At 44.6% G+C, this 27,978-nt stretch overlaps 1 protein-coding gene across 1 annotated transcript in view; it reads left to right on the top strand.

Moving 5' to 3' along the window:
• Window positions 1-27,978, top strand: part of LRRK2 (leucine rich repeat kinase 2) — a 2,096,839-nt gene that overhangs the window by 835,383 nt on the left and 1,233,478 nt on the right. The window contains exon 24 of the mRNA XM_086967213.1: window positions 1,105-1,355. Within this exon, the coding sequence (XP_086823339.1) occupies window positions 1,105-1,355 (251 nt within the window). The remainder of the gene's footprint in view (window positions 1-1,104; window positions 1,356-27,978) is intronic.

Here is a 27,978-nt window from a genome sequence, read left to right as displayed (position 1 = left end):
CCCAAAGTGGTATCTGCCTTTCATATCAACCAATCTGTTGAGTTACCTGTTTTCTTTCCTCAACCAGATTCGGTAGCAGAACTGCTTTACACACTTTAGATGTTAAACACGCACTTTTATATTACATAGAAAGAACTCAATCTTTTCGTAACACTAAACGACTTTTAGTTGCTTTTGCTCTACCACACAAAGGCAATCCCATTTCAAAATCAGGTATTGCACGGTGGCTAGTTAAATGTACAAGCAAAGAGGACTTTACCAATTGCCCCTTGAGTGCATTCCACCTGCAAACTAGGGCTTCTATGGCTTTTTTGGGAAACATCCCTATAGCGGACATCTGTAAAGCTGCTACATGGTCTACACCACACACATTTACAAAACGCTATTGTGTAGACGTGTTAGCCAGACAATAAGGTAATATACAGGCAGTTCTTCGTACACTTTTTCAAACAACTGCAAAAGCTACAGGTTAGCCGCTGCTTTGGGAGATTACTGCTGTGTAGTCTATGCAAAGCATGTGATCTACAGTTCACATACTTTGAACGGAAAATGCTACTTACCAGCCCACCGACCTACCCGGGTACCTGTTGCAGCATTATCTTACTTGGATATAGAGCATGGACATCTCTATTCTACTCTTACTAACTCCATTCTCACCCTCTGCGGGAAAACAATCTAACAATGGAGTCGATGCCAATGTGCACTATCACCGAAATCAGGAGTCACCTACCTCGTGACAGGAAATACTTCTTTGAAGAAAAACAACTTGCAAACATTAGATGGCAGGAGTATGCTAAGCATGTGAATCTACAGCTCTACATGCCAAGAACAGATGCTTACTGGATAAGTAGCATTTTCCTTTCAGATATTAATGGGCAGCATTCTAGATTAGGCATGTACCAATATTGCTGTCTATAAACAGTAGGAGAAGTCTTCACAGAGTTGCACGTAATAATCTCTTAGTTGTCAGTAATGGCAATTAACTTAAATTGCAGAATTAATTAGCAAAAGGTTTGCATATTTGTGTTTTAAATTCTGATTTGAGTAATTCCTTCAAAGACGTTCTTCTGTCATGGTACTAACTGAAATTTTAATTCTTTTTAGACTTTAAAATGCTTGGTGCATCTCGACCTGCACAGTAACATGTTTACATTGTTTCCCATCAACATTTTGGAGATGACTCATATAAAATACCTCGACATTTCTCGAAATGATATTGGTCCTTCTTTACAAATATCTCCAAGCATGAGATGCCCAGCTCTTAAACACCTTAACCTCTCTTACAACAACTTGACAAGTATTCCTGAATGTATTGGGGATGTTTTGGAAAAGCTTCAGGAGCTTATTTTGGAAGGGTAAGAGCAACTGTTGAAAGAAAAGTAAACGGAATCAAAGTATACCAATATTATTGTATGTGTATCAGTATAGCTCTAATAGTGTGTGAATTAGGGGTGAGAACTTGTCAAATAGTAAATTATTTGGGTGCTCAGCATGTCTCTGGAATGAAAGTAATTTCAGATTGTTTAAAATTTTCATAAAAAAAGAAAAACTTGCTGCCTTTAGATGAGCAAAGTTAAAAGTGTGTGTCTTGGTGTATGCAGTTGTTGTATGTTTTCTACAACAAAGGTTTTCATCACTCCTCTGTTTCTGAATTAAACCATCCCAACTGCCCAATTCCAGGGCGTTACCCACTACCATGTCTGCAATCCAGTTGGTTTGCCTAAGATGACCATAAGACCAAGATCAGATGATCGAAGCTCAAGACTGGTCATCTCGATGGCAAGTGCTATTATACTGTGGAGCACTATATTGATACTATGTGGGACGGATTTCCGATGTAGTAGATTTGATGTAGTGGAGTATACCAAACCCAAGGAAAACAAAAAAGCTTTTTTCAGGCATGGATGCAACCTTGGAACTCCAGTGCTGCCTCCATGGACACCCAGGAATTCGATGCCCAATGTTGGTGGCACACTGCTGCTCGTTCTTTAATAATAAATCCTCAACCCCATCTGACTGTATGATTCCAAGGTAGTGACGGCTACCTTTTCTGCAATAGAGTGGGCTTCTGATGAGCACCTGAAGGCAATCAGTTGAAGAGGCTTTAATTGCTCTGAAAAAAATGCCCACTTCTTATCACTTACCGGGTCACCCTAAAAAAGAAAGACCTCCGTAGAGAAGATAAGTTCAAGTGCCTATAGTGAATCCCCTGTTTAGTCATACATGGACTCGAAAACACTTACAAGTATGCAGAATTATTTATTGTTTAGTTAATTAAAATCACAACAAAAAACTTCACAAGTTATAAAATAATGTTTAAAGCTACTCATTGGCTAATACAGTATGTTCATCCTACAGCAATTGAAATTTGTGTTTTTTTTTTTCAATGTAACACTAAAAATTATATTTATGCTGTAGACCTTGCTAAAAGCAAATCCAACATCGAAGCTAAAGTGCAGTAGTCCAATCTAAGAATATAATCTATGTAATATAACCTATGTAAGTACTAAAGTACAAGACTTGCGTGAATTTAGTTGGCAATTGTAAAATATGATCTCAGTTATTAAGGCCAACAATAGCAAATGTACTTGTTATTTAAATAGTTTACGTCAACTCATTGAATTTGATTGCGGCAATATGTAAAAATATATGGCTTTTGTTATGTTTTCTGTTTATAATTGTTTAAACTGTTCCATCCCCAATGATCAGTGTTGCAAAAAACAAGTTCTAAAATACAAGAGCGAGCTACCATACACTGATCATATCTAAAAATAAGTAAAAATTCAAAGATAAAGAGCAATACTCATTACTAGAAGCATGTCCTTTGTGCATACCAAGGTGTAACAAGGTTTTGATAATCTGATAGGTTTATGCAGTGCTTCAAATAGGCCGGTACTCACCTTACGGAGTACCGGCACTTCTTAAATGTATCGCTCTCTGAGTACCGGCCCTTCTCTACTGCCGAGGAGAGTACATGTACTCATCGGTACACTCCAACATCGAAGCTTAAGTGCAGTAGTCCAATCTAAGAATATAATCTATGTAATATAACCTATGTAAGTACTAAAGTACAAGAGTTGCGTGAATTTAGTTGGCAAGTGTAAAATATGATCTCAGTTGTTAAGGCCAACAATAGCAAATGTACTTATTTAAATAGTTTACGTCAACTCATTGAATTTGATTGCGGCAATATGTAAAAATGTATGGCTTTTGTTATGTTTTCTGTTTATAATTGTTTAACCTGTTCCATCCCCAATGATCAGTGTTGCAAAAAACAAGTTCTAAAATACAAGAGCGAGCTACCATACACTGATCATATCTAAAAATAAGTCAACATTCAAAGATAAAGAGCAATACTCATTACTAGAAGCATGTCCTATGTGCATACCAAGGTGTAACAAGGTTTTGATAATCAGATAGGTTTATGCAGTGCTTTAAATAGGCCGGTACTCACCGGTACGAAGTACCAGCACTTCTTAAATGTATCGCTCTGAGTACCGGCCCTTCTCTACTGCCGAGGAGAGTACAGGTACTCATGACAGGGTAGGCTCATTGGTTGAGAGTGCTAATTAGCAAAAATGGAACCTGTCCGGCAGCCAAGGCACGTCTGTAGCCCCGATCTGAGCCCCAGCTGAGCTATTGAGCAGCTCTCTGCTACCCGCACCAGCAAAAATTCTTGAGTCACACCTTAACCATCATTTAAGCACCTTCTTGGATGACTCTAGTTTGCTGGATTCATCTCAACACGCTTTCGAAGAGCTCATAGTACTGAATCCGCTCTCACGGTCGTCATTAATAACATCCGATCGAAGGTCGACATGGGCCAGACTACTCTTCTGGTCCTGCTCGACCTCACTGCAGCCTTTGACACTCTGTCTCCCTCTGTCTTGATTGCGTGTCTTTCGGAGATTGGAGTTGGAGGTTCAGCCTTAAACCTCCTGACCTCTTTTCTTACTCAAAGAGGACAGAGGGTGAAGCTGGGCGAATTCCTCTCCCCCTCCAAACCTGTGCAGTGTGGGGTCCCCCATGGATCTTCCCTGAGCCCCACACTTTTTAACATCTATCTTGCCCCACTAGCCAGGTTAGTAAGATCTTTTGGGCTAGAGGTGTTGTCATATGCCGACGACACCCAAATCATGGTTTCCCTTTCTCAATCGGTTAGCCTCTCCGCCCTTGACTTCAGGAACTGCATGGAAGCAGTCTCTCTATGGATGATTCAGAACTTCCTGAAGTTAACCGGAGAGAAGACAGAGGTCCTGATCTTCGGGGGTTACCAAGACATCTGGTCGAGTGACTGGTGGCCGCCGTCCCTCGGGAGTTGTCCTCTTCCCTCTCAATCTGCCAGGAATCTGGTTATGCTGATAGATTCATCGCTCTCCTTTGACCGTCGGTCAGTAGGACTTTTTCCACCTTCTGTGGGATCATCAGGGTCTTGAGAAAGATCGCTCACTACCTCTCTCCCAAAGCCCGGAAGCAGGTCACTGTCGCACTTGTCTCCTCGAGATTAGACTACTGTAATGCGCTTTATTCAGGCATCAATAAGAAGCTTATTCAGCGCTTACAGATAGTGCAAAATGCGGCAGCCAGATTGGTTCTTAACCTTCCTAGACTCTCTTTACCCTCAGTAGCTAGGAAGAACCTGCATTGGTTGCCTATTCAGTATAGGATCTCGTTTAAGATCCTTTGTCTTGCCCATGGGGCCCTATATGGCTCAGGTTCTGAGGGCATTAGGGCCCTTCTACACCCTTACTCTCCCAGTAGAGCCCTTCGGTCTTCTAACAAAAAACCTTTTGTCAGTTCCTCGGTTTTTTAAAGTAAGGTGGGGAGGGAGAGCCTGCTCCTCTCTGGCTCCTAGGTTGTGGAACACTCTCCACCCCCCCCCCCCCCCTGAACTGGCAGGACAATCCTCTATCACACTCTTTCATAGAGCATTGAAAATACAGTTCTTTGTAGAGGCCTATCTGCAGTCTTGCACTAGTAGAATCACAAGCTGTTCAATCTTAAGGCGCCTTGATGCCCCTGGGCTAAGTTGCTCGGTACAAGTCTCCTTTCATTCATTCAGGGCTCATTTGAATAATGTCCTGTGCTCACCAGCACACTGTGCTTGACTGAACAGGGTCGAGATTCATTTTACCTGCTAGTGTGCGCACGTGATTTTCAAAGCTTAGCACAGTCCATTCAGGCCCTGTGCTGTCAACCACATTCACACTATCCTTTGCATTTGCACAAATACAGGAATCATGGCAGTCCTCTGGCAGTGGGAATTAAAAAAGCCAAGGTAAAGAGTATAACATGGCTTTTAACATACTGGAGGCTTTTGTGTGTCTGCTTATGCTTGTGTGTTTGCCTGCATTTGTATGCCTGTTATTTGTAAGAAAAAAGCAAGCATGAGAATCAAGACACTCTCAGGAGGTATTTTAAAGAAAATGGGTGGCACTTTGTGTGTATATATCTGCTCTGCGACAAAGGTTCATGAATAACGTAGTAGGGATGGTTGGTGGGTGAGTGAGTGGGTGGATGGATGAGTGAGCAAGGGTGGATGTATAGATGGATGAATGGATGAGTGAATGGACGGATGGATGAGTGAATGGGTGAAAGAGGGTGGATGCTTGGATAAAAGGGCAGCTGATGGGTGGATAAGTGAAAGATTTGATGGATGAAAGGGAGGGAGGATGGACGAAAGGGTGGATGATGGATAAGTGAATGGAGGGATTGAGTGAAAGGGTGGATGGAATGAAAGGGTGGATGGTATAGGATATGGTGGAGGAGTGTGGCTCAATGGTTAGAGCGGCAGACCCTGATGCAGAGTTCTGGCCAGGGACCAGGGTTCGATTCCCGCCTCGGCAGGGTCTCGGGCTCAATTTCCTCGGACCTGTTAATTCTCGCCTCGGTGCCTATTCTAATCACGGGCCGCACGCTGCAACTCTGGGCAATAGCTTGCTTAGCCTCCACACCGGCCCCAACAGCGCTAAGGATGCCTGGCTTCACCCTGGGGGTGCCCAGGAGTGGACACTTCACAGGGAAAGCCAGGACGGGTTCCACAGCGGTATGAGTATCAGCGCCACGAAGCCGTATAGGCGACACCGCAAGGTGACGTCTGGTGACAGTGCGCTCTATAAGTACCATGACATTTACATTTACATTTATAAAGGAGTGAAAGGGTTGATGGATAGATGAGCGAAATGATTGATGGATGAGTGAAAGGGTGGATAAAGAGACGGATGGGTGAAAGGATGAATGGATAGGTTTAAAGATGGATGGATAGGTTTGGATATGAAGGGTGGACAGAAGGAATGGTGAAAAACGGAATGATGGATGAAAAACTGATTAGACGACAGAATGTAAAGGATAAATGGTGGACATCAGCAGGTAAATGGTTGGACAAAAGGATGAATGGATAGATCGATGGAAGAGACAAGAGATATCTTCTGGGGAGGGTCATGAGGATTTGCTTCATTTGCTTGGTGCCATAAGAGCTTTGTGGTTTTTTTTTCAGTTTCTTCCTACTCATGGGCTCAAAAATATATAGTATTGTGCCAAACAACAGCAATTAACAGTATGGCATGAAGAAGGTGCAACTATTGCAAAAAAAGGAAATGTTAACATATTTTCACATTTCTCTTTCATTTTGTGTAATGAGTTAACCTGCTTTGTTTATATAAACACATTTATCATGTGTGTTGGTGTGTGCTGCAACTATTATAGAAGTCTGTTAAGTACCATCATGTCTTGCCCTTAGCCCCGCTCATAGTCCCGCCCACTCACTACACCTCTAGCTCATTTCAATGAGTACCTGCACTTATTTTTTCCCATTTAAAGAACTGGGTTTATGTATGGCTGAAGAAAATCCAGTTGTATGTCAGCACAGTGATGGAAGCATAAAGTAGTAGTACAAATTTGATTGTCAATTTGATTTGCACAAAGCTGAGGCAAATCCTATTGGAAGTCAATGCCATGATGAAGGCATGAGAGAAAACGGTTTTGCATTCATAATGTGCCAATCAGTGCAAGGAACTTTGACTGTCATGAAGGGCCCTGCCCTCTGGTTCCCAAATGCTTAGTTTTATCTCAACAAATGCGAGAAACTTCACAACCCTACATCTGACAATAATACTATCAAGTTTGAAACAGGCCATGCTCCAAGAAGGCATCCCTCAATAGACTTTGCCTTTCCTTCATTAGTGCAGGGCAGATGCAGATGATGTGCATAATATCCTCTTTTAACACCCCACAAAGTAAGGGCTCCTCGTCTTTTGACACATCGGCAAAGATAATCGTAGGAATGCCAAATCTGTATCTCATGAACTTTGACTTAATACAGAGTGAGTACGTTTTACAAAAATAAGGTTGATGTTTTAGAACCGTTTATCTGTCAATAGTTATCCATGCATGCGACCTCTTTGAAAACACAATTTTATCTTCAAGCAGTGAGAGCTTTTTAACCAGTGAATTTACTATTCTTTTAAAGGATTCCTGCGAAAGAGAGCCATTCCGGTTCGAATACAGCTGATGCCTATTTACTGCTGCCACCAGATATGCCTTAGCTGACCTCTTAAGGATTTTCATTTGTGGCCAGCCATAACATTTTATCACTCTATAACAACACTTCAAGTAGGCTCCACATCTTGCAATCACTTGTTTTGAGATTCCAAGTTCTAGGTGTATCTGTGCCGGTGATGTATGTTTCGTGATTGAGAATACATGTCTTTAAGTTATTAATATAGCTCGCTGTATACTACTGTCATCCTGGCCTAAGGGCGCCTCCGATCCATATGCCATACTTGAGAGAAGTTTGGTGGAAATCACATTCAGAATTAGTAGGATGCTTAGGCCTTTTAAAGAAAATGCTGAAGGTCGACATTAATGTTGTCCTTTCGTCATTAGTTGTACTTTTTGTGCAGCAAATGCTCCTTTTAAGTCCATCATAATCCCAAAATACTTGCATTTAGTTACATTCTTGAGTGCCTGGTCTTTTAGAAACTATTTGTACGATGCTGGCTTTTTAATTATTATTGACAGGATTTTTGTTTCTCACACATGGTTTGCCTTGTATGAGCTTTTGCATGCTGTGATAATGTGTTAATCATCCACTTTAAGCTGATCTTACTTTGACTGACTAGTTCATAGAGTAAATTAGAGATGCTGAATTTGTTCAGTCGGGGCGAGTGTGATATAACTTTATCTATTCTAGATCTTGTTGACAGGTCAGTCATGAACAGATAAGGCACCAGGGCACAACCCTGTTTTAGACCTTAAATTGTTGGTAATTTTCTTGATATTCTGTCACCGGCGCCGTGTTTTATTCTGATCCATGTCTTTGTATAAAGAATCTGAATTACATAATGTACTACAGAATGGTTTGGCTACTAACACTACACAATCTAAAGAATGACCTTTATCTCAGATTTCACTTATCTCAATTTCTTAAGCAAAATTTCCTATTGTAACCACATTTATCTTGGTGACTTCAGTTTCCTTGCTGTTTGCACTAACAAGCTAAGCTAATGAAGTCCTTTTATAATACATCAGTGTCTGAGTGTAGCCCACTTCACACTTCAGTACTCCAACACACGCCAATGGCAACAATCCATAGTGTAAATGTCATTCCTGAATGTGATGGGTAAGTGGGTCCATAGCTATTATGAATAGCAGGGGTGAAAGTGGGCACCCCTGTCTGGTGCCCTATGTTAAAACAAGCTGAGGTGTAATCAAACCATTTATTTTCAGTCGTGCTACCAGATTAGAGTATAGTAGGCGAACAAGATTTAAAAAAACAATGAGGATACCCAATTTCTACATTACAACATACAGAAAGGACCATTCTAAGCAATCAAAGGCCTTCTCGGCATTCAGCATCACTGCTGCCGCCGCCAAAGTGGGTTCCATTTGATTTATTACTGAGACGACTGCGCGAAGATTCAATGTCGTAGACCCTCCTGGAATAAATCCGACATGAAAGGGGCATAATGTGGTGTCGACTAGCAATGCCAGCCGATTGGCAAGTATTTTAGAGAGGATTTTATAGTCCTCATCAAGTAGTGATAATGGCCTGTAGGACTGACATTTGAGGGGTGACGTGCCTGGTTTGAGTACTAGTGTGACAATAGCTTTGCACATTATTTGTGAGAGTGATCCGCTCTGTAGTGCTTCATCATATACCTCCAAAAGGCGTGGAGCAAGTTTGCGTTTATAGGCTTTATAAAAACCTCCAGAGAGCCAGTCAGACCCCAGGGCACGGCTGCAGGTTAGATCTTTCGTTTGATTTCATCTGCATCTATCGGGGAGGCCAAGAAATCCCGCTGTCCCTCTTCAAGTGTCCTGCCTTGTCTTTCCCCCTCCCCGTATATTCAACCCCTGGCGTATTTTCCCATATACTTGACTTCTCAGACAGCAGCGTCAGTAAATTCAGCCATTAAATTGGAACAATCCCGAAGTGTTGCCAATGATGGAGTACCTTGCATGACAATGTTAATATCTTTCAGTTTCTGCTCTATTTTTTTCAATTCATCCCGTATGGAGCTCAAAACACTGGCATGTTTCGAAAAGCTGATACCCCGGATAAAGGTCTTAAAGGTGTCCCAAAGCACAAGCTGTGAGTCTAGGGTGCCCTCATTCAATTCAAAGGATTATGTAATAGCGTCCCCCACTTCACTGCGGAATTCTGAATCTAGTAGAGCATTTGCAGGAAACCTCCATAAGGGATGTTGCTTGGGGATCGAAGGGAACACCACCTCCAACAACACCTGGGAATGATCAGAGATAGTACGGGGTACATTTTTAACTTTATGTACCTCTAAGATTAGCTGCGGTGTGAGATACCAATGGTAGATTTGGGACCAAATGCTGTGTGGGGCAGAATAAAAGGAGTAGTTTCGGGATCTAGGATAGTTAATGCACCAGGGGTCCGCCAGCAATACTGCCTGCAGTAGAGTAAGAAGGTATTTTGTAGCCTGTGGCTTCGTGATACTCCCAGGCCCGGTAATGACAGTGGTAGGATCTAATGTGAGGTTGAAGTCTCCGCCCATTAATATGGTATCCGAGTTTAGTCGGTGAATGTGCTATATTTTGATTTTCTGTATTTAGCAAAGGTCTTATCAAATCATGCAAATAAAGATTTCTACTCGGCAATGTGCGTAGCTATTGTGGGGAAAAAGTAGGATATGTCAATATTCGGAGCGTTTGTTAGCTAGAAGCACTGGTATTGCCCCAAGGGATCCCTGCACTAAGAAAAATATGCCTTCTGGGTCCATCACCACTGATATGGTCTGGAATGGAAGAGAGCGGTGTACTAAGTTGCATACCCCTCATGAATATGTACTGTAACAGGAAAATAACCGATTCTGCCCCCATGTCGCAGAAAACCCGTGGGTAAGAAGCGACGCGTAGTGTGTCTCATGGAGAAAAGCAATCTGAATGGAGTATCTCGCTGGAGAGGCCAACACCTGTCTACTCTTTTTTGGGCATGAGAGCCCTCTTGCATTCCAAAATAAACATCCAAGGTGCAATCCAGTGGTGTTTAATTCCTTTGTAACCATTTAACTACCAATGATCTATTGGATATTAACTGGTAAGATTAGATTGCAACTTGTTATGCTGTACAAAATGGTGTGCTCTAGACAAACTAAACGACTAATAATGAACAAACTAAAACGAGCACCCCATTTCAACCTCGCCCCCCACCCCCATCGGATACACAGATATGCGGCACCCTGTGAATCCCAAGTAGTTAACAATAAACATAGGGAAGGGGGGGGGAGGGAGGTAGGAAAAAGTACAGGAAGTTATCCTGAGCAGAATAGCAACGCTCCAACGGATAGACACTGCTGAAAATATGTCCACTCAGCCCGGCTTTGTGATTTATGTCAAGGACCGTGCTGTTAAAATAACAGGTGGAATGACGACCCCAGTCTTATAGCATATAAATCAACTGTCCATCCCAGTACACTTAAGACGATCAATACATCATCGGTTTGTCATTGCAGGCAATGTTCCATAGATGCGGCACCTCGACGGAGTCCGAAGATCTTCAAGTGTCAGGATCTTTTTCTTGTTGCTGCGTCGTCTGCTGCTGATTTTTCCCAAATTTGATCGCTGCATCTTAAGTGTCAAAAATATGTGATTTCTTCCTTATCTGCATACAGAGTCTAGCCGGGTATAGCTTAGCATATCTGATGTTTGCTTTCTGGAGTGATCAGGAGCAAACCACTCTCTCTGGACAGACAGATCACGGTGTTGCGGTCATTGTAATTGAGGAGTTTAACGATGATTATCCTAGGGGTCGCCCCAGGTGGCGGAGGGGGACCCAATGATCGGTGTGCACGCTCAACAGCGAATGTGGCAGAGAACGACTCCCTTCCAAACAATTTCACCAGGACGGATTCAATAAATCTGGACATGGGGCCTGTGTTGGTCATTACTGCAATACCAGCAACACGTAAGTTATTTCTGCGGGAACACTCTTCTAAATCTTCTGCTTTCTGTGCGAGTTGTTTAAGTAGGCCTTCTTTCCTATCCAATCTTTTCTAGATGGAGGGGTGTGTGTCTCCAGTTCAGAGATCCGATGTTATGCTTTTTCAATCCGGGTTTCCTGTGCTCTAAGCGGCCATTTATATCATCCAGGCAACTGGTGAGTGTTCAAGCGTACGTCGATGGATTGAAAACCCGCTCTAAATTTGGCCATGATGGCCGCTGCACCTTCGAGCTGACTCTGTTCTGGTTCCGTGGCGCCATCAGTCTCCTCACGCCTGGGGATTTTCCCTCCCTCAAAGTTTAATTGTCATTGCTCGGGGTCAGTACGGCTCATTGTGTAGACTCAGTGGTGGGAGAGAAGCTATCCAGAAATAGTTTCTGCTTTGCAATCACCAGTATACCCAGTGTACAGCAACCCGCATCAGGGTGCAGCCTAAAGGCCCAATTAACCACGGCCCTTCAGGTAAGCTCAGATTGTATGCCCAGGTTGTGACTACTTGTGGCAAATTATTTAGCATAGTATAGTCCACCTAACAATACCCAGCAAGTAGGCAAGCACATAGTGGGGTATCCGACCGCAATTGAAATCAGCATTGGTGCGCGTATATATTGAAGGCAATTCCGGTTTCTGGGACACGTTTTATTCAAGGCAATAGATGCATCATATGCGTATCGGGGTCATCGCAGTCAGCGAACAGCCGCGTACCGCTGGGCTAATAATGCGCGGTCCGCCACATTGCAGCACAACCCCGCATCATGGCCCTTACTGCTATTTAGCCACAGTAGATGAGCGCCGCCTCAGCAGTGAACACGATGCAGCACATATCCGCTATCTGCGGGCGGTTGTGTCGGCATCAATAGCGAGGCAGCCAGAGTCCCGCTGTGATCAGTGCTGCTGTTGAAGTGGTCTCTACCAGCGCGGCTCAGCCTGGTTCGTCAGAGCACTCCGAGCCCCGCCCTCAGGCTCACCCGAGTCCCCTGTCGACTCGGGCCTCCGAGGGCCGGGTCAGGCTCAGGAACACCACTCTTGGATCTTTGCACCATGGGCACCTCCAACTGCCGTTCGTGTGACGAATGATTCCTCAAGTCCTCAGCGTCGCTAGCATTTTGCTGATGTCCGCTTCATACCCTCGTTGCGCCGGCGGGTGGAAATTTATCTGCGATAGTTCCGGAGCTTTTGAGTCATGCGGCTCGTCTACGTCCCCTCCTGTGTTAGTGAATACAAGTCTGGGCCTATACTGTACTTATTTAGTGCACTATATCACAAGTGGCAGACCGAAGCCTAACCAACACCATCCTCTGCCCCCGCAGCGACCACAGAGCCCCCTGCTCCTGTGCCTTCTTTACTTTGAATCAATCCAGATGCTCCCTGCAAGTCTTTCTTAGGTCAGGGTCTTGACTGCACTCTGTACAGGGGCTTGTAGGCTGCATATGTCACACAATGCTGGCTACTTTCACTCACCATGCTCCAATTGCCTGCGCTGTGGCTCCTCTGCCGCAGTGGATCTACAATCCCTGCTGCGTCTTATGCATGGAGCCCCAAGCCTGGCTCCCAGGGTCCACGGGCCTGCTTGCTACAGCAGTGCAACAGGGTCGCCCCAGACCGATGAGCCTCTACTTGTTCCTCCTGCACCAAGGCAGCACCCCAAACCCTGTCTCTTTCAGCCCCGGCCTCCCAGGTGCGACCCCAAGCGTGGGTTGCTTATGAGCCCCCAAGGATGTCTGTCTGTCAGTTACCTCCGTCCACTGTGCTCCAGCAGCAAAGTGAGCCGCCGGTTACTCTGAGGCCTCTGACAGCCCTGGGAGGCCTGCCACTTCTGCCCCTCACTACCCAGGAGAATGCACCACACCCCCACTGCGATCCCAGCCACTCACAGGCGCAAGGCTCGACAAGCAACACTAATCTCTGATGAAGATTTTAACCGATAACAATATTGTTCAATTTTGTCAGTCAGTCAGTCAAAAAACTTTATTTCTGCTTTACAGCCATAAAAGCACAAAGAGTTAAAACAGTACATAATGCTGCAAAAGTTTACAATTGACGACAGTTTAAAAAGAATTGTACACAGTATAATTAATGCCAGTAAAGTATTATACTACAGATCTATGGAAATCATCTAAAGCCAGAACAATCATTTAAGATAACAATAATATTTAAGATCTGTACGGATAAATAAATAATTTAAAGATGAGAACATTTAAGAACAAATAACTATACATATATTTCATATGAATTCCCCTTGCTGGATAGATTGATGGACTTGGGCCATAGTATATCTATTCTAAGGCCAGAGTTATGTTACTGGCTAACTAATTTGCCCTTATGATGCCTCTACGAATGCACCACATCGCAAATAAAAACTTGGAGGTGACAGCTACAATTAAGTAGTCTGAAAACTTCGATGTAGTTGCGAATCCCCAAATTCCTACAGAGCTGAATAACCCACTTGGACCTTGACTTCTTATTTGCAGGGCAAAAAAGTATGACGTGGAGTTCGGTTTCTTCTGATAGAGAGCATGCAGGATAGTCTTGTTTAGTGGCTTCTTTCCAGCCATTCGTGAATGCACGCAACAGGAGCGTCCCGTGCCTGAATTGTATGAACAGCTTCTTGGCCATTTAAGGTTGGATGCTATCTAAGTCCAACTCTAGCTTGTATTGATCTTTGAACTTAAGGAACCTGGAGGTCAAGGAGGATGAGCCAGTGCTCTGTAGAATATGTTCCAGTTTGTGTTCTTTAAAAGCAGTAATTCAGGCCTTTTGGAAATCAAAGGGCAAGTGTCTTCTGGTGTTAGCCACAAGTTTTCCCTCCCCAATGCTCGACTTAAGTTCCTTACGTAGGCCAACCAAGGGAGTTTCCATGCATGCTGGATGGACATGACATCCTTCAATTCCTCTCTGTGTGCGACTAACTCTGGTGTGCTTCAGAGTCGGCACCAGTAGAGGAGAGGACGAGCGGCAATTAGATCAGCAATAGGGCCTATTCCCAAGTCCATCCTAAGTGGAGTTAAGGGAGTACTTTTTGAGAGTCCCAACAACTGCCTAATAAAAGTATTCTCAGTCGCTGTGAGGTCTTTAGACAGCGAGTGGCCCCAAAGTTCAGCACCATATAATGAAGCTCCCCTGGCTTGTACCTTAAAGATTTCTGCGGGTGAGCATAGAGTTTTTGGGTGAAGCTCTTATAAACTTTTTTAATTCCACTGTAGACTGGATTAATCTTAAATTAGTTTTCTTGACTTGAGGTCCCCAATCCATTTTATCAGTTAAAGTAAGGCCCAAGTAATCAAAAGTAGACACCCGCTCTGGGGGCCTTCCTTCCAGTCGAGGATGTGGGCAATTACTGGTAGTGGCGTGAAAAACTATGTATTTAGTTTTCTGGAGATTTATCTCCAGGTTCCTTTTCTCACAAAATGCACTAGATTTGTCCAATACCCGCTGCATGCCCATGGGGGACTTGGATAAAAGGAAGGTGTCGTCAGCAAACAGTAAAGCTGGCATTTTTTGATTTGCCAACCTGGGGGTATCAATGTCCTTAACAGCAAGGAGGGTGCTAATTAGACGTTAAGAAAGAGGGAGAAGAGGGTCGGTGCTAGCACACATCCCTGCCTCACCCCCCTTCTCCACGTGGAACGGAGCTGTAAGTTCACCATTCTTACCGTGTCTAATCCTTGCATACGTGCCTTTTTGCAAGCGCTTCAGCTTGTGGCATATATTTAATGGTACTCCCATATCATGGAGTAAGCCCCAGAGCTGGTCCTGCTGCACCATGTCAAAGGCAGATTTGAGATCCACAAATGTTAAATAACGACTACCACCCTCCAAAATTACAGTTTTCCAAAAGATCGATTGCAATCTAAATAACTGATGGATGGTTGAGACTTTGGACCTAAAGCCAGCTTGTAAAGGAGTAAGTACATTCGTCTCATCCATCCATGATTGTAATCTACCAAGGAGAATATGAGCAAAGATCTTTTGCGTCACATCGATGAGACTGATTGGGCGGTAGTTTGCCGGATCGTGTGGAGAGCCATTTTTAGGTCTTGTATGCGCTACATCGCGAAGCGAGTCTTATTGTCGCTGTGTAGGCTGCGAAGGGGGACAGTAGATGTGCACAAGCTTAAAAACCCATTGCAGACAATGGGTGCGAGTGCGCGCTTTAGCAGACACGGGCAGTGAACGCGCACGTCTGTTCTCGTGCTCCCACACGATTTCACTTTCGCGAGGGAGTGCGTGAGCCACAGACCACGCCGGTATTGTAGAGGTTAGTTAGCTCACTGTTTGGCAGCACACTGCAGCAACATTCTTTTTTCGGTCGCAGCCTCGCCCCTTGCTCCGCGCACGTCAATGTTTATTGCGCATCAGAAAAAGGACGGAAGCAGCAGAGTTCACGGGCCTCTGACAGGCTTGTTTTTTAGGTTGCTTTATGGCATCCCTTCTTTCCCCCTCCCACACGAATGCATTTCCCTGGTTGCTTTCTCCATCGCAGCTTCGCCCTCCCACCACCCTCTTACACAAACGAAGCGTTTCCCTTATCAGAGTGGCCCCCGACACAAAAACTAATCAGACACTTATCAGAGTGGCGCCCCAACTCCTATTTCCATCAAACGCCTAGTCACTCTTTACTGTCCCTAGTAGTGATTTGGTCCCGTCTTTGTGTTTACGGAAGTGCCTGTGAGGTGTTAAAGGAGCTCAGGATTGTGGGACCTGGGGGCGAGGAGGGGCTGACAGCGGACGCTGTTCGACAGTGGGCAAAGCTACGCTGCAGTGCCCCATGTCAACCCTGGAGAACACTGACAGCTAGCCCTCAGGTAGAGTACTTGGGGCAAGAGTAGAACACTTGCCTTCGCTGGGAGTATTTAGAAGGGTAGAACCGTGCCATACTGAGCCAGCCCAAGAGGGCTTCGTGTGGGGCAATACCGAAGAGTGAAAGCACGGGCCGCGACAAGATGTCAAGCAGCACCAGCAGTCCTGAGGCCATCAAGAAGCTGCTGGAGAACACACAGAGCGACCGCGGAGCCGGTCACTGGAATGCAGGAAGAAGTTTCCCCTGTCAAGGAGGTAAGGCTGGCGGAAGGTCTTACACTAGAGGCACGCCCGTACTAGTACATATACTGTTCCTCCTACAGTGACACCTTTACATGTGTTCAAACATGTCACCTTGTAGCCTTATCACAGTGGTCTGTCAGCCCCCCTGATGCCCCCCAGAAAAGTCCTCCTTGACATACCAGCGCACACTATGACACATGCACATGACACACACTGTGACACCATAACACTGCCAGTAGCCAGCAACATAATGACTTGTCCACACACCTTAGCTGACCACATGGTCATGAGACTGACTTTCTGCAAGTTATGTTTTTTCAGATTGCATTTATGTGTAATTGTGTCTGTCTATATTCAGAAACAAGAGCATTTCAACATGATGTACGTAATAACAGTTGTCTCAGCACCCAGTTAAGATAGGTTGTCAACATCAGGTGATTTAGAGATTCATAGCCAGTGTAATGGTTGCAGCTCACCCCTGAAATAATAGAACCTTTAACCGTGCATTTCTGTATTCTGCTTTAGATCCACTTTTCCACAACATTTTATTGAAAAAAACTTGTATTAAAACAACATTGATTAAACATTTCTCCATTGCATCACCTATGTGTAAATCGAGTCATTTGCACGCTCGACCCTAAGCAGTGGAAAATGAAACTAGAAGGTCAAATCTCGGTTAATGCGTACCTTTGTGTTCGAAACTTACACAAATGGATCAGTCCAAAAAGTAATGCAGTCCATACCTCTCAGCAAAAATCCGAGCCTCTTTGGCACACAGCACAGAGAGCGTTAGGGTGGGAAAGGGTGCTCACACTGGCCACCCCCCTGTGGGCGACACGCAAGCTGGGCACCTTGGTCAACACAAAAGGGTTCAAACAATGGGACCTAATAGGCATTACTAACATCGGCGATCTATGGGCGAGAGGGGAAATCATACAGTTTCCAACGCTCCAAGAAAAATACAGACTGGCAGACTCGGAGCTCTACCGATACATTCAAACCAGGCATGCACTTAAAAGCGCTATCCCACTGAGTACTAAACTAGCTGACGCGTCGCCCCTAGAGGACAGACTCCTCACAGATCACATGGACAAAAAAGCCATATCGCAGACATATCGTAAAATACTGAATAATATTCCAGATCCCACGGTGGTTCTCCGTAGCAAGTGGGAGGCATAACTAGGGGACATAGACGACTCAGACTGGTTAGACGCCCTGGCATCGGCCAGGGAGGCGGAGATCCTGTCTCGCCTGAAACTAGTGCAACTTAAAGTGCTGCATCGCATATATTACTCCCGCACCACACTACACAAACTGGGACATGCGCCTGATCCACTTTGCCTGAGGGGCTGCGGACAAACCGGAACGTCCTTTCACATAATATGGGACTGCCCAAGGATACAGGCCTATTGGGAGCAGGTTTTACTTGAGATCGCAGAAGTGGGTGGGGTAGAGATCCAGACAGACCCAAAATGCTTCCTATTGAATATATGGCGACCTACAGACCTAAACACAGCAATGAAAGTCTGGGCAACGCTGGGGATGGTGACAGTGAAGCGTAATATAGCTAGGAACTGGGGATCCGGGGTGATGCCCACGCTGCTGCAATGGGAAAAGGATATGGACACAGCTATGGTATCAGAAAAAGCAGTTTACACCCATCGGGGATGCCTTAAAAAATGGACGAGAGTATGGGGAAAATGGAATGAATTCCGGGGGAATATTTGTGAACCACCATGTGAGACATTAACCCCCAAGAGTAGTCCATGATTGTAGGGAGACCGGCCAATGTGTTTGTGCCCGGCGCTATTGCAGATGAGAAGGGGGGAGTGGATGAAGAGAGGGGGGTAAGAATCATGGGGCTGGAACAATATTGCATCCCATGTGCTGTACACAGTGTTTAAAGAATGTATTCGGTCGAATTGTATTATGTTTAATCTTAAAATGGAGATGACTGTAATTAATAGATGTTTGTAAACCCCATGAACATGGAATGGAAATACTAATAAAAGAATTTAAAAATATAAAAAATCTGAGCCTCACCTCACTGTATTAGTCTAACTTAGCGAACCTCAGCTTGCATTCATCCAGTTTTCGATCTCAGCCAGCAAATCACAAGGACTTAACGGTAACACTTGTTTTTTGTTGCCATTGTGTTGCTTTTAATACACGTTTAGTGGTCTTACACATTCACAAGTTGGACGGCTGAGCTGTCCCTCTCAGTGTACATAGATGTTAAGACTTGAGTCAGGCTTTTGACAGCAGTGCAGTCCCTCTGCTCACACGGATCTGACAGCACATGTACGCATTCCTCTACTGGACATATACAACAGTAGAAACTCTCTCTCATGTCACACAGATGCTGATCTTATAAACTCTATATAGAGAAAACAATGGTCCCAACCAAATAATTTCTTTCAGAGGAAAAATCTGTACTGAGTTAATTACTTAAATGAGCTTCTTAAATCAAAACCGCTCCGTTGAGTCAATCAATGTTAGCAAGAAAAGAACAATTTTCAACACATTAATTTTGTCGAAAAACCTGACACAAACCAAATAATTATTTGAAAAAGTACGGAGTTTAATCATTTACTCCATTGAAACTCAATAATTAAATATATACATTTTTACAGTTATATACAATTTTGGACTAACGGTAAAAAGAAAGCAGTCAGCTTCTAAAGGAGTGCAGGAAAAAAGAAGAGAGAGAGGTGATTGTGAAAAGAAGGGTGTAAGCCTCAAAGGAAAAATAGTGACAAGTGACTAAGAGTTCAAATTTGTTTTAGCTGTACTGAAATTCAGCTACTTTTGCAAACGGCCACAATTAGTTGTTATTATTTTCACTCATTTATACAGTCACAAGTGACATGTATAATGGTTTCCAGGGTGGTCCTGTTTGTATACATCAAAGAAAGGCGTCGACGTTTCGACCCGTCTTTTGGTGCGTGGGCAAGTTGGAGCCTCGACCTGCGGGTCTTCCTCAGGACGGATGTTTGCACATACGTTTTTACCGTAGACTTCACGTAAAAGTAACCTAAAAAAAATTTATTAAAATGGTGGTCAGGATTTTAATGTAACGTATATGGATATAAGCTTTCCATAACGCATGTAATTCTTACCCACGGTTTATTTATGGGCTGCCTCCATCATCCTATTCAAAGATGGACGAATAATGTGATTTGATCGTAGAGACCCCACCTGTAATTAATAAGGTATAGGCGGTCTATTATTAAACTTGTATACAGATCAATATTTTACCTATTTTACCTAATGCTGCCTAGTATAGCACTAAGTATGCTTCCAACCAATGAGCTTACCCTGAGCTAGGTGGTGCGGCGTCTATGATGATTATCCAGACCTTGATAGTTAAAATTCGAGCAGAACGTCCCTGGACACTGCATGGGAGACAGCAATAGAACGGTATATTGAGTTTCTAAACTTCCCACTTCAAAAATCGTGTAAACACTAGGCGTTAGTGGATTAGTGCATACCTTCCGTGTCAAGCGTTGAACATATCAAGTGTCAACCAGTTGGGATCAGCAAGTGTTCGGGTTCAATCTCCGATTTGTTTAAATACCAGGCGCTGAAAAAGATCATACGCAATAGTTCAGTGTACTAAAGAGGACGGCTGAATCGTGCGCGGTAAGGGATAGCAAGTTTTTTGGATCAGCCTACCTCTCTGACTCGCGTCTGTAACCGCTGAAGGCCAAACTGCCGTGTCAAGTCCAAGCGCGACGTAATGACGTCACACTTGCGTTTTAAATGCCTTTCACTAGAAAGGGAAAAAAGACTACCCAACAATGATATCCGGCAATTCATGGTTTAAAAAATGAGTAAATTTACGGTTTAATAATTGAATAAATTTACAGAATCACGTGGTGAAAAGCGGTCAGCCATTATTCAGGATGGACACTTGTTTGTTGATCTCCTCATACTCATTGAGTCCCCGCTTGATTGTGTCGAAAAAATGTACAAAGCGACACTCCCGAATGCTCAGAATTTGGCATATGATTGCAGACGAAATAGGGAATGCCCCTCCGCCCTTACATGCCTTTAAAAAGGCTAAAAACATAAAGGATTATGTGGTAAGGGCTTTCCTACCTACAGCAAGTCAACCTAGCCAAACAGTATTGTGGGGAATTCCACCAATAAGAGGACACGTAAAATGCGGCAGTTGTAAGGTATGCCCGCTTACTCAAGAAATCAAAGAGTTCAAACACAATAACCACACACATGTGATGCGTGATCATAGCAACTGCAATTCTTCTTCGTCATTTACGCCATCACGTGCCCATGTGGTTTTGTATATATCGGGCAAACTATCCAAAAAGCCAAATGTCGGATATTACAACACATTAGCCGGATAAAATGCAAAACCCAAGGAGCTCCTCTAGTTGAACACTTTACGAGATTTGACCATGCCCCAGACAGCCTGACATGGTGTATTCTGGAAAAAGTGTCACCGAACCCCAGGGGAGGAGACTTTAGTCAAATTCTGAGCATTCGGGAGTGTCGCTTTATACATTTTTTCGACACAATCAAGCGGGGACTCAATGAGTATGAGGAGATCAACAAACAAGTGTCCATCCTGAATAATGGCTGACCGCTTTTCACCACGTGATTCTGTAAATTTATTCAATTATTAAACCGTAAATTTACTCATTTTTTAAACCATGAATTGCCGGATATCATTGTTGGGTAGTCTTTTTTCCCTTTCTAGTGAAAGGCATTTAAAACGCATGTGTGACGTCATTACGTCGCGCTTGGACTTGACACGGCAGTTCGGCCTTCAGCGGTTACAGACGCGAGTCAGAGAGGTAGGCTGATCCAAAAAACTTGCTATCCCTTACCGCGCACGATTCAGCCGTCCTCTTTAGTACACTGAACTATTGCGTATGATCTTTTTCAGCGCCTGGTATTTAAACAAATCGGAGATTGAACCCGAACACTTGCTGATCCCAACTGGTTGACACTTGATATGTTCAACGCTTGACACGGAAGGTATGCACTAATCCACTAACGCCTAGTGTTTACACGATTTTTGAAGTGGGAAGTTTAGAAACTCAATATACCGTTCTATTGCTGTCTCCCATGCAGTGTCCAGGGACGTTCTGCTCGAATTTTAACTATCAAGGTCTGGATAATCATCATAGACGCCGCACCACCTAGCTCAGGGTAAGCTCATTGGTTGGAAGCATACTTAGTGCTATACTAGGCAGCATTAGGTAAAATAGGTAAAATATTGATCTGTATACAAGTTTAATAATAGACCGCCTATACCTTATTAATTACAGGTGGGGTCTCTACGATCAAATCACATTATTCGTCCATCTTTGAATAGGATGATGGAGGCAGCCCATAAATAAACCGTGGGTAAGAATTACATGCGTTATGGAAAGCTTATATCCATATACGTTACATTAAAATCCTGACCACCATTTTAATACATTTTTTTAGGTTACTTTTACGTGAAGTCTACGGTAAAAACGTATGTGCAAACATCCGTCCTGAGGAAGACCCGCAGGTCGAGGCTCCAACTTGCCCACGCACCAAAAGACGGGTCGAAACGTCGACGCCTTTCTTTGATGTATACAAACAGGACCACCCTGGAAACCATTATACATGTCACTTGTGACTGTATAAATGAGTGAAAATAATAACAACTAATTGTGGCCGTTTGCAAAAGTAGCTGAATTTCAGTACAGCTAAAACAAATTTGAACTCTTAGTCACTTGTCACTATTTTTCCTTTGAGGCTTACACCCTTCTTTTCACAATCACCTCTCTCTCTTCTTTTTTCCTGCACTCCTTTAGAAGCTGACTGCTTTCTTTTTACCGTTAGTCCAAAATTGTATATAACTGTAAAAATGTATATATTTAATTATTGAGTTTCAATGGAGTAAATGATTAAACTCCGTACTTTTTCAAATAATTATTTGGTTTGTGTCAGGTTTTTCGACAAAATTAATGTGTTGAAAATTGTTCTTTTCTTGCTAACATTGATTGACTCAACGGAGCGGTTTTGATTTAAGAAGCTCATTTAAGTAATTAACTCAGTACAGATTTTTCCTCTGAAAGAAATTATTTGGTTGGGACCATTGTTTTCTCTATATAACGTTTCACCCAGGTCCTTGAACCGCATTGGGTTACCCCATTCCAGTAATGGTGATCTTATAAACTCGGCTCTTCACACCACCACTGCATCACTCAGGGGCACCACAACATCACTATGCGCTACCACAGTATCACTGAACGCCACAGCATCACTCGTTCGCCATCACAACATCACTCGTTCGCCATCACAACATCACTCAGCGCCGCCACAGCATCAATCCGTGCAACCATTTAACAACAACTGGTTCAAATATGTTCTCTCAATGTTTCAAGCTTTATTACAAATGTAACAAAAACATTTTAATATTTCACTTCTGTTCTTGGATTTTCGTTTACAATCAAATACACTGAACATAATCTTCACAAAAGTTATTTACAAAAGTTTAAGCTATTGCCATTATAAATTACAATAACTTTTATTTAAGTATTAATTATTACGAAAAATGAAAAGCCATTGTTTTTTTTTAACAATTCTTTTTATTGAAACAAAGCATCAGTGAGATTCACAGTACAGATGAATATTGTCATATCCGGTATAACACATTTGGGGGGACAGGACACTGGAATACACACTATATCAGGAACTTCACGGGGATGGGGGTACATCAAAAACCTCATCCATGGGTGGCACACAGATCTCTCCTCTATATCTATTACAAGGTCCCCAAATCAAAGCCCACTTTCGAGGGCGGCCTCTTGCCATGAAAACCGTCTTTTCCCTAAACATACTCCAGTCTAAGTTATTTTTCCAAACCTCAAGGGTGGGTGGCTGTTCGGCCCCCCACAACTGGGCAATATTCCTTTTCGCTATCATGAAACTCAATGTAGCTCACTGTGTCTGTGCAGAGTTGAGGTCTGTAGGTTCCCATATGTTAAGGAGGCATCTCCTCGCTTCCAGCAGTAAGGAGACCCCCAAGACCTCATGCATATTACGCCAATACTCAGTGATATACTGACATTCCCAGATGATATGAGTGAATGTACCCACGAGACCACACTTCCGTCTACACAAGCCGGTATGAGACAGACCCATATGTACAAGGCGGGGTCCCGTGGCATAGACCCTATGCAGTATTTTTAACTGAAAGAGCCACAGCCGTGCAGGAATGGCGACCACCTTTGGAGAAGACACGGCCGATTGCCAGTCCTCATCATCCAGTTCTATTCCGTCTTGCACCCACTTACCCCTCAACTCCCCCAATAGATCAGACCTGTGATTGATTAGCTTCCTATAGATTAGGGAGCTTGTTTTTTCGGGCAGGTGCCCATCCAAAATTCTATCTTCAAGAGGCGAAGCCTCCGTGAGATCCGCGTGAGTGTCAAATTTGTGCGTAGCGGAAATACTCAATTCTCGTCAGCTCGTATTCAGCCTGCATTTCATCAAATGACTTAATCCTCCCCTTGCCCCAGATGTCTCTAATGGTGGAGATCCCTATCAGGTCCCACTTATCAAATCCTTTTCTCCTCCAGAGCTTACCTAAATGCTCAGAGTCAAAAAGTGGGGTGGCCAACGTCAGTTTGTCCTTCCATCCCAGAGAACTCGTGGCATCGTGCCAGATCCGAACAGCATGCTTAGTCGGCCCTGTCAAGTCCAACTTAGTTGGCTTAGAGTACAGCGCCCTATTGTACCTACCTCCATGGAGAAGCCATTTATCCATGACGTAGCCGGGATTGGCGATGGGACCATACGTTCCATGGTTGATCGCAGCCAGCTGGGAAGCCCAATAGTACCATTTAACATCTGGGAGGGCACTGCCTCCATCAGACCAGGGGATCGTCAGCTTAGCTAAAGCGATACGAGGTCTGCCCTCCCATAAGAGACTCCGCTGCAACCCTTTCACCTCACGGAAATAGCTGGCTAGCACTACATCAAGGGTATTCTGTAAGGCATAAAGGAAATGAGGCAGAGCCATCATTTTAAAAAGAGCCGCTCGCCCCAACAAAGAGAGCGGAAGTTTCCTTGAGTTGGCGATGTCACTCCTAAGCCTCTGCAAAGGGGGAAGGAGATTCTGGGCATACCTGACTGCGGGGTCAAGAAATATGAAAATCCCCAAATACTTGAACCCATCCGTATTGATTTGGATGGGACAGTGCCGAGGAGGGACTGGGGGTTCCCCCCTAAGGACAAACAGAGATTTCCCCTAATTAATGGAGAGCCCAGAATTTTTACCAAAAGAGGCCAAGATGTCACAAACAACAATGAGGGACTTCCGGGGAGAGGTTAAATAAAGCAGAATATCATCTGCGTACAAGGAAATTCTGTCTTCTCAGTCAGGGGACCACCGAATGCCCCGGATAGATGGTTCCCAACGCAACCAAGCCGCTAGAGGTTCGAGGGCCAGGGAGAAAAGAAGGGGAGAGAGAGGGCAGCCTTGCCGAGTGCCCCCACCAAGCTGAAAGGATGCAGAGGCACGATTATTTACAACTATTTGAGCGAGCATCTAATAATAAACTCAGGGCCAAATCCGAATTTAGTCAGGACCGCCCACAAATAGGACCATTCTATAGTATCAAAAGCCATGGTTGCATCAAGTGAAACAATTGCGGCTGGTTCCTGCAGAGTGTGGGCCCTAGCTATCACGCCATGCAGTCTACATAAATGTAGGGCCGTGTTCCTGTGGGGAATAAAGCCTGACTGATCAGGGTGCACCAGCCTGCTTACCACTTTCACCAGCCTATTAGAAAGAAGCTTGGCCAGAATTTTGGCTCAGCATTCAATAAAGAAATGGGCCTATAAGAGGCACAGTTGGTTTTGGACCTACCCACCATATGAATCACCACCACTGACGCAACTCTCTGATCACTGGGAAAGATCCCTTTTTCCCGGGCCTCTACAAACATGCATTTAAGGTAGGGTGCCAGCTTATCAGGTCTGAGCTTGTAGAGTTCAATTGGGAGCCCATTAGGTCCCAGCGCCTTACCTGAGTTCAAGGAGCGGATAGCTTGGGCCAATTCGTCAGCTGTTAAAGCACTATCCATAAAATCACGGTCTTCAAGGGACTGACACAGGAGCTGTATATCACGAAGTAGCAGATGAGTCATCGTCTGGTCGATCGGAGACCGAGGTGTAAACAGTTGGGAAATGCTCCGCAAAGGTATCAACAATGCTCTGCGGGTCAGTAAGCAAAGCTCCCTCCTCTGTAACAAGTTCTGGGACGATGCGGTCAGCCCAGTCCTGTTTGTCCAACCAAGCGATGAGTTTCCGCGCCTTATCCCTCAGGTCGAAAACCTGCCCTGCTGCTCCCTACCAAGAGCCCTGGCTCCATCAGTGACCAGTGTTTTATAATCATACTGCTTGAGGCTCAAAAGATGTAGTTTAGCCTATGTAACCCCCTGTTCCAATTCCCCCTCTAGTGAAGTAATCTCAGTCTCTGCATCAACAACCTCCCTATTTCTCTCCTTTTTAGTTCCCGCTATTAGTGACAAAGCCTGACCCCTAATGATTGCCTTAAAGGCCTCCCAAAGGGACGAGGAGGAGGACACTGACCCCTCATTGTCCGTAAAATAATCATCTAGAGCCTTAATGAGGTTCTTCCGAAGTTTGGGGTTACGTAGATACCAAGGGTCAATGGGGGCCACCCTCCCTGCCAACCCCAAAGTGATGCACAGCCAGAACCACAGCGGAGAGTGATCTGTGATACCCCTGGCAAGATGTACAGCCTCAGTGACATAAGATGCCTGAGCCGCCGGAACCAAACAATAATCCAGGCGGGAGAGGCTGTTATAGGTGCCGGAATGAAATGTGTATTGCTTCTGATCAGGGTGGAGCAATCTCCAGCCGTCCACCAGACCCATTACGTCCATAAAATCGGGCAGCCACCGCATAGCGTGCCCCATATCCCACGGGGGATACCTATCCATAACTCCAGAGACAACTGCATTAAAGTCACCACCCAGGATCAAAAGCCCAACCGGCATTCGAGCAGAAGCCTCCCCAAGTCAGCAAATAAAGTGCACTGCATACCCGGGGGGACATAGACAGACAAGAGGGTAAGAACAAGCCCCTCCCACCGACCCATAATACCAACGTATCTACCTCTGTCATCCTTCCACATGGAGTCTATCACTAAGGGGAATGTCTTCCGAATTAGAATGCCCACCACCCTGGAGCCAGACGTGAACCCCGAGTGGGCCACCAACTTGTACCCCATTCTGTGCATGGCCTTACATGAGTTCCCCACTAAGAGCGTTTCCTGAAATAAAACCACATCTAGTGCCTGCCGCTTAAGATACTGAAGGACCACACTACGTTTGATTTTGCCCCTCAACCCATTCACGTTCCAACTCAAAACCTTTAGTTCCCTACCCCATCATCATTTGTGAAGAAGAAGTGAGAATCCTCTGTCTGCTGCATACTAATCAAATACAATATACTGATGCCATCAACACTCCACCCAACTGGTGAAACAAACTTCCCTCTCCAACACCCCCCCCCACCCCGCTGCCCTGCCCTCTAGGCTTAGAACTGCCCATTGAAAAACGCAGAGTGCCTGTCGCCCTTAACATTCAAAAGAAAGAGTTTGAGTTTGAGTTTAAAACATTTTTAGAGCGCACGTACACCAGGCGGTTTCATGGCGCTATGAGGTACTGAGCCCTAGAGGAAAAGGGAAGTCGGGGAGGATGAGGAAGGGAGGGTTATAAAGGGAAGGCTTGTGAAAAAAGAAAGGTTTTTAGGGCCTTTCGGAAGTGGGAGTATTGAGTGGAAGATCTGAGGTGGGCGGGGAGAGAATTCCAAAAGGCGGGGGCAAGTGTGGAGAATTTCGTGCCCCCCCACTTTTTACGCCTGAAGCGTGGGACTACCAACATGTGTTGGGAAGATGAGCGTAGTTCCCTGGCGGGGGCGTATGCCTTGATTTCCGCAGAAATGAAGGTGGGAGCCGTACCAGCCTGGGCTTGAAAGGTGATACATCCCATCTTGAACTGAGCTCGTTCTCGAATAGGGAGCCAGTGCAGAGACTTTAGGAGAGGCATAGTGTGATGGAATTTAGCCAAGTTGTAAACGACGCGGGCCGCCTGGTTTTGGACCAGCTGTAAACTTTGTGTGCTAAAGGCGGGCATGCCGCAATATAGAGCATTTCCATAGTCCAAGCGGGAGACGACCATCGCTAGGACAATGAGTTTGAGGGCAGAGAACGAAAAAAAACGGGAAACTTTGCGGATGGTGCGAAGTGAGAGGAAGGAGGAGGACACCACCGAACTGACCTGGGAGTGCAGGGTGAGTTGGTTATTCAGCTTGATCCCTAACGTTTTCACGGAGGAAGAAGGGGAGGGAGGGGGACCTAGTGAGGGGGGCCAGAAGAGAGAGGTCCAGGGACTGGAGCAACCACCTGTCAGAATCAACTCGGTCTTGTC

The sequence above is a fragment of the Lissotriton vulgaris genome, chromosome 1_1 (genome assembly GCF_964263255.1).
Source record: "Lissotriton vulgaris chromosome 1_1, aLisVul1.2, whole genome shotgun sequence".
NCBI lineage: Eukaryota > Metazoa > Chordata > Amphibia > Caudata > Salamandridae > Lissotriton > Lissotriton vulgaris.
The sequence above is the reverse complement of the archived record's forward strand: the minus strand, read 5'-3'. Positions and strand labels throughout refer to the sequence as shown.